Here is a 15,179-nt window from a genome sequence, read left to right as displayed (position 1 = left end):
TCATCACATGAGCAGCTGTGATGTGAATCCAGGAAAAAGGCAGGAAAAACACTGTAGGAAATTCCAGCAGTTTTCTGGGCTGAGAGGGCAGCAAAACATTTTCTCCAGAATCAAATAACATGGAAAGAAGCACTAGATTTGGACTATATTCCACTCCATCCCATTAGTTTTCTGGAAGTGGCTTTTATGCCGTGTGAAAGTTCAAATATAATGCACAAAATAGCAAGTTAGGGAAATGTCAGGAAAACAGAATAAACTTCAGTGTGAATGCAGCTGTAAAAGCCACTTCTGGAACTATAGTAGAATATTGGGCAAGCTGAAGGCTGTGTTATTCCCGTGTTATTTGCATCCAGCGGGGAAAAAAACATTTTGGAAATAATATGGAAATGAATGCTAAACTTGCACTTTATTCCATTATAGTTACTTTTATATCATGTGAAAGTTCAAATATAATGTGGAAATTAACAGTTGGTAAACACCCCCTGGGGGGGGAACCTGCCATGTGACTGCAGTCAAAGACTTTGACCAATTTGTGAGAGGTATTAAGATGGAAGTAGAAGAAGAAGAAGAAGAGGAGGAGGAGGAGGAGGAGGAGGAGGAGTTTGGATTTGATATCCCGCTTTATCACTACCCTAAGGAGTCTCAAAGCATCTAACAATTGCCTTTCCCTTCCTCCCCCACAACAAACACTCTGTGAGTGAGTGAGGCTGAGAGACTTCAGAGTAGTGTGACTGGCCCAAGGTCACCCAGCAGCTGCATGTGGAGGAGCAGGGAAGTGAACCCGGTTCACCAGATTACAAGTCCACCGCTCTTAACCACTACACCACACTGGCAGGTTTAGGAGGGCTTGACAGAGCTACATGTATTTCTTCTGGCAGCACCTGTACATGAGTGTGTGCTTTTTATACATGTAAGCAGTTATCCACAAGCTAAACCTGAACGTTCTGTATCAGATATGAATATATTCCTAATGCCAAAAGTAGAAAATCAGATAGTTACTTCATATTTAGCTTTCTTGAAGCTAGACTTCAATGCTAGCTGTACATTTCCCCATGATGTCCTTTGGAATGGGCCACCAGGTACCATTTAGGTGTGTGCTGTTTACCTATTTTATCTCTCACTCAATAAAGCAGAGAGCTGGAACACTTCCACTGTTACACATTTCACACATCTCGGTGAGTAATTGCCCCTGTGTCATGGCTGAAAGAATGCCCTTTCAAAGCAATGCTTAAAAGTTTGAACTGTGCTAACTGAAGCTGTTTTAGTGATTTCTCCCAGTTTATTCATGCACAGAGGAAATATGTTGCTCATACTTTCAACCCCCGTGAAGTAACATTGACATTCACTTGACAATACATTTTCTTGAAGGTAAAGAAAAACAAACAAATAACATTTCTGCATTTATATAACCATGTATAATCCCATGCTGGTTATTTTGTTTCAACTGAGGTTTGTTGTTTTTTATGAGAGGACACCGCATTTGGTTGAAATGTTTAATTAGTTACAACAGAAACCTATGAATATATGTCAATTAAATTGGAACTAGGATTAACCGAGTAGCATTTTTTTTAAAAGGTGGGATTCAAACTTAGCACCACTGCTCACACTGCTAACCAAATCTGCCTACAACCTCAGCTGCCAGACCCTCCCCCCCCCAAAAAAAAACTGCCTCTCCATTAGACCGGGGTGGGGAATCTTTTTGACTTGCACCCTGAAGGCCAGGTGGGGAGGGGCAATGTCCTCCGCTATCAAGATTTGCAAAGGAGTGTCAACCCCACCTTACCCCCAATGCCCTTGGCCAACCCCTCCACTGCCTCCCAGTCTTGCCAATCTTCCCCTCCCCTTGAGGAGAAGGTAAAGGGACCCCTGACCATTAGGTCCAGTCGTGACTGACTCTGGGGTTGCGGCGCTCATCTCGCTTTATTGGCCGAGGGAGCCGGTGTACAGCTTCCGGGTCATGTGGCGAACCAGAGCAGCGCACGGAAATGCCGTTTACCTTCCCGCCAGAGTGGTACCTATTTATCTACTTGCACTTTGACATGCTTTCGAACTGCTTGGTTGGCAGGAGGAGGGACAAAGCAACGGGAGCTCACCCCGTCATGGGGATTCGAACTGCTGACCTTCTGATCGGCAAGTCCTAGGCTCTGTGGTTTAACCCACAGCGCCACCCGCGTCCCATTCCCCCCCCCCCTTAGACCTCACCAAACTTTCTCTCCATTTGGACTGCTTCAATGCCCCCTGCTCACTGGACCTTTTCTCTCAAGGGAAAGAGAAGCAAAGGAGGGATGGTGGCATAGGGGAGTTACAGAGAAACACCAATGACAGGCCAGAGCAGCTCCTCAGCAACTGTCCTGCGGAAATGGCTTTCCTGCTGAGATAGGAGATAGTTGCTGAGAAGCTGCCCTGCCCTGTTGCAACTGTTCTTTCTTTTTTCTGCCTGCTTCAGCTGCTGCTACAGTGGCCTGGCAGTTGTCAGAAGGCTAAGGTTATGCTGCAGTTTCACAGCGCCATCTGTCAGCAGTGAAGCGAACTGCTGCATGACAACAGCCTGAGGTAAATATAGAATAGGAGAAAGGAGCTTCCGCTCACAGAAGGACGTCTAATTCATTATTTTTAATAGTGCCAATAAAAACTATGTCAACCGCGATCTTAGAAGAGGCATTCCCCCTGTGTCTTTGAAGATATGCCTGCTGCAACACATGCCTGATTATCTAGAAAAAACCCATCCTTTTTAAGGCCTATTGTTTTATGTGAAAATATACCCTGAGCTAATCTATTAATTAATCGACTAAAACTCATATACCGTATTGCCCTGAATATAAGCCTCACTTTCCCCCCAACTTCTGACTATGAAAAGCTAAAGTTAAATTCGCGACCTTACAAAAATTGGCTTTTACGATATCGCTGCTGAAACAGACATACGGTAAAACAGAACGGGCGTGAGTGCCTGAGGAATTTGAAGGGAGCGGCTTCTATTCGAATATTGTCTTTTTTCTTTTTTTCCCTTGAATTTTAAAAGTGTGGCTTATATTTGGGCCAATACGGTAATTATTTGACTAAGGTATATTTAACTAGGTGACAATGTTAGCAATGAGAGAAGAGAAATTTGAGCTATTGATAACTAAATGTATAAGCAATTTAAGTGCAAGGCATAAATCTATAATCTAATACTGAATTGCATACACCTAAATTCCATTTGTTGCAATATGTGTACACAAACCTGTATTCAGGCACCATAAATATTGCAGCGTGGAAAGTTTAATGGAGAAGAGGATATCAAAACTCATTATTTTGGGGGGTGGGACTGGGTGGAAGAAAAAATATTTAATTTGGTTTCATGTTTTCTTATATTTCACCAGCTTGAATGGTTAAAAATGTTAAGTGCATTTCAACATTTCCTTAAGCTCACCCAACATTTCCTAATTTCAGTATGTTGCATCATCATGCTGCTCAGCACTATGTAACACCCATGATGAATTAACTGACCTGACAAAACATTTATTCCCTAATGAAAATGCAGCACAATATATGGATGGGACTTTCCTATTACCTTAAAGGAGAAAAGCTGAATAATAATTTTGAAGTGCTTAGGAATTAAACAACAACAGAGTAAGCTCGTTGTGCATTAAAATCCCACCTGTATTAACTGCATTGATCCTATTTCTTTTTTAAAAAAAACATTTTTATTAAAGATATCTTGGTTTACAAAAGTATGTACATTGTCTCTTTTTTCAAGTTACATTTTCTACAGGTCAGTTTCATTTGTTGAGACATTAGTGTTACATTAGGAAGAAAAGGGGGAAAGAGGTGGAGGGGGGCATGGTGAGTGGGGGTGGGTTGGGGTGGCAATGATTCTATTCTACATATTGTATGTGTGGGGTTTTGTGTCAGCATCGCTTGTGCAGGTTCTCTTTACTATTCACTTGCGTTCCTTTGGTGGTGGGAAAGGTTGGGGCTTGGCCTAGGCTGTTGTTGTTTGTTTGTGATTGGCTGTGGTGAACTTTGTTTTCATGTGTGAGTGGGGTGGGTGGGTGTTTTTGAATCAGGTTAGCCATATTGATTCGTATGCTGCTGGCAGATTCTTGTCATTGTTTTGTTGGGCTGTGTATGTGAGCCATACTAGGGTGAAGGCATCTTCTTCTATTTGTCCCCATGTCAGTTTCAGTTTATTGGCTAAGCATTGATTCTATTTCTGATGTTGAGAATACTTGATAATTTGGCCCATTTAACGTCAGCTGGCATTTTCAAAGTTTATCCCTGCCCCCATGTAGCGGAGCATTTTAATGCTGTACAGAGTGCTCTATAATTGGCCTTGAAACCAAAGTGAAGAGACTAGGAGTAATCCCACTGAGAATCGGTTGCATTCTTCACCAAGAGTTCAAGAGTGCACCTTAAAATTTATTCAGTAATAATTAAGTGTTTACACCTCATTTTGATAGTTATTCATTTTCTTTCTCCCTTTCATTCTTTCTCCTTCCTACCTCATTTCCTCCGTTGGTTTGCTTGTCTTAACTATTTTGTAATGTCAGCAGTGACACTCACAGGTTGCTTTTGAGAAAGTTCCCCAACCAACTGGGGAAAGTTCCCCAATTTTTCCATTTCCCCAATTGAGGCTCCATCTGCACTATATGTTGAAAGCAGTGTCATACTGCTGAAATAGTCATGGCTTCCCCCAAAGAATCTAGAGGAGTGTAGTTTCTTAAGGGTGCTGAGTTGTTAGGAGACCTCTATTGCCCACACACAGAGCTGCAATTCCTATAGTGGTTTAACAATCAATCAATCAATCAATCCCTTTCCCCAGAGAACTCTGAAAAGTGTAGCTACAACTCTTAGCACCCTTAATAAACTACATTTCCCATGATTCTTTGGGGGAAGTGAAGATTCTTTAAAGGGGTATGATACTGCTTTGAATGTATAGTGCAGATGGGGGCTGAATCTGTCTATCACTGAAGCACTGCTCTCCAGCCAGGCCACCCAAAAACTTACCTTCTGAACACATTCAGCGCTGGATAGAGCAAAATATCAAGGCTAGAGAGACATGTCCCCCTACCCCACTACCCTGGTCACTCTGCTGTTACTGGAGCCACTGTTATTGTAACATGTTCTTTCATAAGAAGAGGATTGCAAAGCTCATTTATAAAAAATCTGGGGTTGCAAAGAGTTGCCATCAAAGTTCTTTTAGTAAGAGTGATCATCAGCCGGTATAAACTGGCATTTACCCATTTGTTAACTTGCAGAGCTTGTCAAGCAGCAGATCAGTCCTAATACAATTAACAATATTTCTAATTGAATTTGTACTGTTTGAGAGAGTGGAATGATTACCAGCTAATTACCCATACAATAAGATGGGTAGCAAAAGGATCTCCTTCAGGGAAGATGGGTACTTATCTCACAGCCCTCATGTCATGCCGGCCTGAAGTGAGAGCCGAGGCACTGTTCTGGTGTTACCAAGCCATCGCTTGGAATACATTTACACTTAATATTTCCTCCTGCAACACTTAAACAAGAGCAACAACAAGAGTTCATCCACCAAGCTCAATTTACACTGCACAGCTTTTAGCTTCAAAAATAGAAAGACATTTTCCTACCGCAAGAAAACCACAAGAACTAGAAATTGCTGGCTTCCTTTCTCTCGTGCTGGATTTATCCTACCGCTTTCTTCCTAATGTACAATAACATTTCAATTACACACAATGACACCCCTATGAATATAGAGGGCTGTAACAGGTCGGCCTTAGAAGATTTCTGAACCCGTTCTCTTCATTTTGCCGGATGAACTCCCTGATAATTAATTAACAAAAATCTAAAATTATGATTTTTTTCTAAAAGTTGTCAAATGGAGACTAGACGATTATCCCATTGACCAGGTAAAATCTTTCAAATACCTAGGGATATTTTACCAGCCAAATTTAAACTGGACAACACACAGACGTCAAATGATTATTCAAGCAAAATGCACTACATCAGCGATTCTCCATTTTTTCTTCCTCAAAGGCAACCAGATGGTCCCTGCTGCAATAAATATCTTTAATGCTAAGGTCCTTCCTAAGCTATTGTATGGTATTCCAATTTGGATACAAGCATTCAGTAGAGAAGCTGAACAAATCCAAGCGACCTTTCTTCATAAGATCCTTGGTGCCCCTAAATGCATGTTATTTAACCTTATGTGCTGAAACCAGCCAACATCTGATGGAAACCAAAGCATGGCTCTCTGCAATCAAGGCCTGCCTAAAAGTCCACTTTAGAACAACATCTAACTTCTTCTTAACCTCTATGCTTGAAGACCACATCTCATCCAGATGGTATAGAGCAATTTAAGACAAAATCCGTAGTTTGGGCATTGCTCTCAAGAGCCTTGAAGCATGTGATGAAAATAACATATTCCAATTAATCAATGACCACGAAAGACAGTGCTGTGACCACACACTCCGAGACCTTGTTCTCCAGAGGCCTTAGGTATTACAACACCCTACAGAACCTGTGCCAAATACCTAAAGGATTTACTACTCCCTTCCCATCGAAGAGTCTTTATGCTCGCAAGATTAAATGCTTTCCCTTCTGCAGTGACTAAAGGCAGATTCACACACACTCCAAATCAAGCCCATTTGTGTGCCTGCAACCAAGAAGAACCAGATTCAATGGACCACATTCTCTTACATTGCCCTTTACATAGCAGACCTCGCCAACCGATGCTGAGTAAAATGTTGGCTCTCCGGCCCACAACTCTGAGAACAAATCAAATGAGGTTTCTCCTTGCAGATCGGGACAAAGATGCCACTGCTCTAGTAGCTTCCTTTTTAGCTACAATTTTATCTGAAAAGGTTTCCAACGAACCATCCCTTCGGGAAATAGACTAGGCGCAGCAGAATATCTAAGTGCACTTGACCACAGTGTGACCTTATAACCCTTGGCAGCTTCACCCTTGTCCCTTTAATTATCTCAGTGATTTGAAACGTTTTATACTGTGATGCCAATAAAGGTATGATTTGATTTGATATAGAGGGGTGTAAGTCTGCTACAAAATATAAACAAACATATAGGAGAATCTTGGGGCACCTTAAAGAATAAAATACATTGCAGAATAACCTTTGGTGCGCACTTATGCCACAATTAACCTGACTTTCTGAAAATAATTTCTGCTGCTTTTCTTATGAACCAAGGTTAACTGGGGGATCAAAGAGGCTGAATCTGGTACTGCAGCTTCTGCTAAAATATAAAATATAAAATAGTGGGAGTACAGTTGTCAGGGACTCAGGAGCAGGAGCACTGGGGAGAGAGGAAATGGAGAGCGAAGGGGAAGAATCCGAGGGCAGCGTAGGGGAGTATGACAGTGGCCCGAGAGATTCCATGAGCTTCTCCAGCTCAGTTTATATTGTAATAATTTCACTGCTGATTTTGATCTTGTGATCATGAGAGCCTCGAACTGAAACATTTCAATGTGTACTTTTTTGTCATTTACACACACAAACCCACCTCCCCAAATAATGCTTAAACTTACCCTGTGTTTCAGGGACAGGGTACAGTGGAATAGGATCTGCTGTGGTCTGCAGCAGGGACTTCCGCAGAAGGAGCAGCCTCTTTTGGAGCTACTGACAGTGGCATTTTGTAAGCAAAGTGCACAGCAGGGCAGAGCCCCCAAGGATTCCTGGCATCTTCACCTACCCCATTTGCTAGAAAGGGCCCTTCTACTGTGCCAGTCTGGCATTGGCATTGGTGCCCTCTTCCTCTCTAACAGGAAGCAGACTACATACTTTCAGATGCAGCACTAGCTCACCATTCTGATTGATCCCAAGACAGAGTTAGAGACAGAGTCTGCCCATGATGAAATAGTAAACAATGACAACAGTAAAAGTATTGTTGTGCAAATGCATTACAAATGCACAATCTGTTCTTGGTTGAAACCTGACAGTTGAATTCACATAGGTATTAGCAAGTTTAATGTAGTTTATTTACACAGTTAAAGATAGCTGTCCACTGCTGGTCTTAGGCCAAGTCTACTGCGGATGGGGAAGTCTGTAGGATGAGCTATGCTTTAGGGAACAATGCACAGATAATTCACAGAAGAATACACCACACACACTACTAACAACAAACAACTTATCTGCTCTTCATCTGGATTCCCTAGAAATTTACTGGAACTCATGAAAGAGGCTCATATAAAAATATATGAATGCTTGCTCAGTTGTTCTAGAAATGCTTATTTACTGATAGCTTAATAACAGGAGTCTATCTCTTATGAATCTCTGAGGACATTTATTTTAGAAACCATAGTTCCCTATTCAGATGTGTTTATGTGAACAGAAAGCAAACTATCAGCGTATCTTTAACATCAACACCGTAATTACACTGGAATAATCCAGCAGGGGAAGTAAATGCCTGGAAATGAACACTTCTTCAAAGTAGAATAAGGGAAAGATTAGTGTACAAAGAGTCATAAGATAGGGAGAAATATGTTTTAGAGGAGGAAATCTTGATATATGTTGTTTCCTATGTTGTAGCTTAGGTACCTCAGAACAGGAACCATCATCTTCCCCCTATATTCTCTAATCACTTTACATCATGCTTTCCTACAAATGAATGACTATTGGTTCTCCCATGGTTCAGATCATCTTGTCACTATTACAGATGGGGGAAGGATTCACTTAATGAGCCTCATCAGCAGAAGCCCTGTGCAAGGGGGCTTCCCCTCTTTCCCCCTCCTGTACCCCCTGAAAGTTGTTTTGGCTGGGGGGGGGGTCAGGAGAACCCCCAGAACAGCATGTCAGGGGGAGAAGACTGGCAAGCTGAAATGCTTGTGCAGATGGTTCATTCATCACAGCATGACACTGAATTCCACTGGAAGCTTTTCATTTAACATGTAGCCTAAGGATTTCTTTCCTGGCGAAATTTGAAAATAATGTAGTCTCTGCTGCAATATTAAACTTAAAGTTGAACATTTATCTTCTAGGGGGTCAGACCATTTGTCCACCCAATCCAGTATTTTCAACTCTGACTCTGAGTGGTTCCCAAGGCTTCAGAGATGGGTGTTTTGTAGCCCTTCTAACTAAGATCGTTTAATTACAGGAGAATGCTGCTGCACTCATATTTCACTTACAGGCTTCTGTAGGTAACTTACTGACCACTGTGGGAACATAATGCTGTACAGTGGTACCTCAGTTTAAGAACAGCCCTGTTTATGAACTATTCGGTATACGAACTCTGCAAAACCGGAAGTAGTGTTCAGGTTAGTGAACTTTACCTTGGTCTACGAACGGAAGACGAACGGTAGAAGGGCACCGGCGGCGGGAGGCCTTATTAGGGAAAGCATGCCTCAGTTTAAGAACAACTTTGGTTTAAGAACGGACTTCCGGAACAGATTAAGTTCGTAAACCAAGGTACCACTGTACCAGGATTACCCTTTAGGTCTGATTCCACAGGCTTTTCTTATGTTCTTAAATGCTGATCCCAAAGTTTACTGCAGAACTTTCTGCAAGATTTCACAGCCATTTTGTGAAATTTTCCCCCTAAATCTCTTCTTTCCTTCTGGAGTTACAGATCTTTCTCATCATTTCCACCCCTGAGCCCCTGATTTCTAAAGTTCCTGCTTCCCTTTCATCTTCCCATTCCAGAGTTCAGAAACTCCCAATTGGTTTGTGATTTTGCACCACTCCTTCTCCACATCTGAAACATAAGAATAGCTCTACTCTCCTAAACATCTTCTTGCTTCCTCAACAAGAACTTCCACCCTGCACCTCACCTGAAGCCTGAAACTGCACCAGTTGGCCATATCATTTTACCCTACAACTCCTCCTTTCTCTCTTTCTTGGAAACTCTTATTATTTATTTTTAAATTTGAATACAAATATAATTTCTAGAAAGGTCCCCCATGAATATGTTACGTGGGTGTGCCTCTCTTTATGGCTCATAGCTACCTGTCATGTACCACATTGCAAAAGTCTCCACACGGAGCGACTTCAAGGGGCCCCTGTGTGCGTGATGTTCCATCAAGTTAGTTTAGCAGTATTTTCCATTAGGCATTTTTGTAATGTTGATATAGATCTTTTAAACCCTGCTTTAACATAATGACACAATTTCACATCATCTTTTAGGCAACAATGGAAACCAATGTTTTGTTATGCTCTTAACTATAATTGTTTTTGTAGAAAATCCTCTTTGAAACGTGATCATTTTGTTTGTCTCTTCATATTGCCATCTGCCACTCAGCAAACATTGACTTTTTGACTGTTGCTAATGCAACTTCCTTGTTAACTTCATTTTCTCAGCAGCAGCATCAATGAAATTGGCTCCAATTACGGAACAGGTTTTGATAAACATCCCATATCCCCAGAAGACAATGAACCATTTTACACTGTGTGAAGTGATTGGTTCATTTGAGTGAGAGACCTGGATATTGTTTTATTTAAGTAGTTATATTTAGGATGTCAAAGGCATTAATGTTAAGCATGTGAACCCATCAATCATAAAATACCCTTTTATGAACTAAAGAAACAGCCAATCTTTAACAAAACAACACCCCTTCCTCTTAAAGAAAAAAAATCACATAAAAAGGAACTTCATGCATAAATAGAGTCATGGAGACACAGTATATAAAATACAACATATTAGGAATCCTCCTAATAAAATACAACATATTAGGAATCCTCCTAATAACAGCTATGGGGGCAGGAAAGTCAAGTTTTTTTAATTCTTAATGAATAATAAAGGCACGTCATGTGGGTGGGGCCCCTCAATGTGGGGGGCAAGTCGACGCCCCACCAGCTTGTTCTTAATACAAAAGTATATTTGTATGAAGCTATTTACCTTAGGAATTAGGAATCTGTGGTCCTCCAGATATTGATGGACTACAACTCTCATCATTCCAACCACTGTGAGATGCGGAAGACCTGCTCCCTGCCTGGCAGGCCTTTTCCACCTGGCCTGAGAAGGCGGGACCATGACTTACTCCAGCTACAAAAGCTGAGGCTGCTCAAAAGACTCTTGGACTGGGGTGTTATTTGGGGGTTGTTGTTGTTGTTGCTGCTGCTGCTGGTGGTGGTTTTGTGTACCTTTATTGTAAATCTTGTAATTTATGTGGAAATTGTTCCATTTGGTTGGGTACAGTGGTGCCCCGCAAGACGAATGCCTCGCAAAACGAAAAACGCGAAAGGGTTTTTCGGTTTTTGCGTCGCTTCGCTAGACGATTTTCCCTATGGGCTTGCTTCGCAAGACGTAAACGTCTTGCGAGTTTCTTTGCTTTTTTCTTAAAGCCGCTTGAAGAGGCGCAGTTGCGACGGACCGTGCTTCGCAAGACGAAAAAGTCTCGCGGAACGAATTAATTTCGTCTTGCGAGGCACCACTGTAGTTTTAAATGTTTTATTTATTGTTTCTGACTACTTTTGTTTTGTTATAGTTATGTATTTTTTTTCATTGTGTGAACTGTGGAAGATGTCATACAGATGTCATGTATGTATGTCTATGCTGGCTGCGGCTGATGCAAGTCGCAGTTCAACAACATGGCTTAGGGCCCTTGTATCTACGGGACCGCCTCTCCTGGTATGCCCCGCAGAGGACCTTAAGGTCCATGAATAACCATAGTTTAGAGGTCCCAGGCCCTAAGGAAGTCAGACTATCCTCCACCAGGGCCAGGGCCTTTCCAGTGATGGCTCCGACCTGGTGGAATGCTTTGTCCCATGAGACTAGGGCCCTTCAGGATTTAATCTCCTTCCGTCAGGCCTGTAAGACAGATCTATTCCACCTGGCCTTTAATCTGAATTCAGCCTGATCTTTTATTTCCCTTCTCTTCCCTCCCCCTCCCCTTTTATGAAGATCACCCACTCTGAGACCCCACAGCTAATTCTCCCCTGGCCTCCTCGCTGGCCCAAGTAGGACCAATTCAGCCAGCTAGCCCTGGGGATTATCTAATGCTTATTTCCCCTAAATTGATTTTTGAATTTTATTGTTATTCATGTTTTTATACTGTATTTTATGCTGCTTTTATAATTAAGTGTTTTAAATTTGTTGTTAGCTGCCCTGAGCCCAGTTTTTGAACCGGGAAGGGTGGGGTATAAATAAATTATTATTATTGGTGTTGTTGTTTTATTATTATTATTATTATTATTATTATTATTATTATTATTATTATCCCAGTAGTGATGTATGGAAGTGAGAGCTGGACCATAAAGAAGGCTGATCACCGAAGAATTGATGCTTTTGAATTATGGTGCTGGAAGAGACTCTTGAGAGTCCCATGGACTGCAAGAAGATCAAACGTATCCATTCTTAAGGAAATCAGCCCTGAGTGCTCACTGGAAGGACAGATCCTGAAGCTGAGGCTCCAGTACTTTGGCCACCTCATGAGAAGAGAAGTCTCCCTAGAAAAGACCCTGATGTTGGGAAAGATGGAGGGCACAAGGAGAAGGGGACGACAGAGGACGAGATGGTTGGACAGTGTTCTCGAAGCTACAAACATGAGTCTGACCAAACTGAGGGAGGCAGTGGAAGACAGAAGTGCCTGGCGTGCTCTGGTCCATGGGGTCACGAAGAGTCGGACACGACTAAACAACAAATTATTATTATTATTATTATTATTATTATTATTATTATTATTATCTGGAGGACCATAGATCTTAAAAGACTCTGTTTGGAAAACAGAAAAGGTGCAGTCTAAAGTATGTATCATCTGATCCTTTCAATGGAGGACTGACTCTATTCTGTGATTAGCTGGTTCAGAACAACTATTCTCACACTTAGATGTAGTAATTGAAAAATATTTGCTTCTGATTTTCATTTTAATAATGAAGCAATTGTTGTAACTATTATTAAACAAAACAGATATATTTTTTTTGTTACCACTCAATAAAGCCAAAAAATGCATCAATGCTAATTATTATTATTTTATTATTAATAATAATTTTATTATTTATATCACCCATCTGGCTGGGTTTCCACAGCCACTCTGAGCGGCTTATGGCATATCTAAAAACAAAATAAAAACATCAAGTGTTAAAAACCTGCCGATAGAGAGCTGCCTTCAGGTGTTTTCCAAAAGCACTCTGAATTGTGCTCAGAAATGTACTGGAAGCCAGGGAAAATCTTTTAGGACTGGTGTTATATGGTCCTGGCAGCCACTCCCAGTCACCAGTCAAGTAAGAGGTGATATGATAGAGATTTATAAAAATTTGCATGGCGTGGAGAGGGTGGATAGCAAGAATATTATCTCCCTCACTCATAACACTAGAAATCATGGACATCCAGTGAAGCTGATTATTTGAAGGTTCAGGACAGCTAAAAGAAAGTACTTCTTCATGCAGTGCATAGCTAAACTATGGAACTCACTGCTGCAGGAGGCAATCATGGCCAACAAGTTGGATGGCTTTAAAAGAAGATAAGAAAAGTTCATGGGAAATAGGGCTATCAATGGCTACTATCTACTATGGCTATTCTCTGCCTCTATGGTTAAAGGCAGTATGCTTCTGAATACCAGTTGCTTCAAACTGCAGGAGAGAGGAGTCCTCTTCCGCTCAGGTCCCACTTGCACATTTCCCATACGCATCTGGTTGGCCAGTGTAGGAACAGGATGCCAGACTAGAAGAGCCAATCGTTTGATCCTGCAGGCTCTTATTATGTTCTTATATAAAGGTGGCAGATTTGTCATGATTCACTGTGGCAGCATGTGGATCTAGTTAAGGGATCACTGATGGCGCATATTTATTCCTTTGTAAATCCCATTCATCACAGTGGGGCTTACATGCAGTTTACTGGCATGCAGAACCCCAGCGCTCATTTGCAAGACAAGGGAGTTTATACTGATGACATTTATACTACTCACCGCCAGAATGTGGAGGTGGTCCACACAGCAGAACCATCCCTTGTCCTTGTCGTACTGACACTGTACTTCTTGTCCTGGTTTTGAAATTTTCAAGATCTATTGGGAATAGATAAATAAACACATAATGTTATGGCACACATGTTATGGCACTCACTACCCAAATGAGATTCACTAGAAGAATTTAAAGCGGTGGCATGCAGGAAACTGCTGATGGTCAAGAAGGACTACCCCCCAAGAATTCTATTGCCTCAAGGAAGTGAATAGTGTTCAGGGTGCACCTGGTTATCTCCATATTTTGCACATTCAGGATACATCTGTGTGAAGCATTTTTCTTGGGGGTGGGGGGATAAACTTGCAGGGGCCTTATAAGCTATCTAATCCACCTGCCTTTCTGCTCAGTGCAGGAGATCCAGAGCTAGAGCATCTCCAAGAGATGTTTTGAAGACTTTCAGAAGGAGACCACCAACCATCTACATAACTGGTCTCATTGCTGAACCATCCAACCACCAAGAAGTTTCTCCTAATGCTTAACTGAAATCTATTCTCCTGTAGCTTGGTTCCATTTTCTCCTGTCCTGTCTTCTGGGGCAGAAGGTAACAAAACACCATGCGTTAGCCCTTCAGGTATTTGAAAAATGCTCTCAAGTTCCCCCCTCATTTTTCTCATTTATTAAAAAGTTACAATACAGCTTTGTCTGCTGCCATATTACAGAATTATCACTCCAATCCTCAATTCCACATCACTGTCATGTTGACTCACTGAATACCCTCAATAGGAGCTCAACTACCGATCTGGTTTTCTCTTCTCTAAACCTATTCCAGTTTATCTACTTTGTTCTTAAAAGTGTGTTACCCAACATAGTATGCAGTGCTTCAGATGAAATGTGACTAATATTGAATAAAGTGGGGTTTTTAATTGTCAAGTGGTATGTGCGCATCAGACAGATTTAGTAGTAAATAGTACATTTCTGAGTCAATTCAATGTGAGTCACAGGCAGGCCTTATAGTGGGGATTTGCCCCTTCTTTCCCAAGTGTCCCTCTTCACCCCACCCGAATTTAAAAAGCATATTGCATGGAGCACAATGAGCTCTTAGAGAATGCACAAAAGGAACAAAGGGTGAAAATACTCACTACACACACATGCTTGTGTAAACACACTTAAGATGTTCACTTAATCATAGGTCGCAACTTTAGCATACTTCAGTTACACTGAGATTCTTGGACTCAAAAATCTGTGCTCCATTTCTCAGAAACCCAGTTCACTATCTGCTATCTGCATCAGTTCACTCTGAGTTTAACTGCTTTCATAAATTGCCTATCCTACAGACTGGTGATGGGTAGCTGAGTGGTTAATGGGTATTTTTGTGTGTAC

At 41.5% G+C, this 15,179-nt stretch overlaps 1 protein-coding gene across 14 annotated transcripts in view; it reads right to left on the bottom strand.

Annotated features, from left to right (window-relative positions):
- Positions 1-15,179, bottom strand: part of LOC310756452 (contactin-4) — a 536,818-nt gene that overhangs the window by 149,146 nt on the left and 372,493 nt on the right. For all 14 annotated transcript variants that reach the window (XM_083600569.1, XM_083600561.1, XM_083600560.1 and 11 more), the window contains one exon: positions 13,808-13,903. In XM_083600569.1, the coding sequence (XP_083456695.1) occupies positions 13,808-13,903 (96 nt within the window). The remainder of the gene's footprint in view (positions 1-13,807; positions 13,904-15,179) is intronic.

The sequence above is a fragment of the Podarcis filfolensis genome (genome assembly GCF_964270895.1).
Source record: "Podarcis filfolensis genome assembly, chromosome: 2".
Lineage (NCBI taxonomy): Eukaryota > Metazoa > Chordata > Lepidosauria > Squamata > Lacertidae > Podarcis > Podarcis filfolensis.
This window is presented reverse-complemented; position numbering and strand designations above follow the sequence as displayed.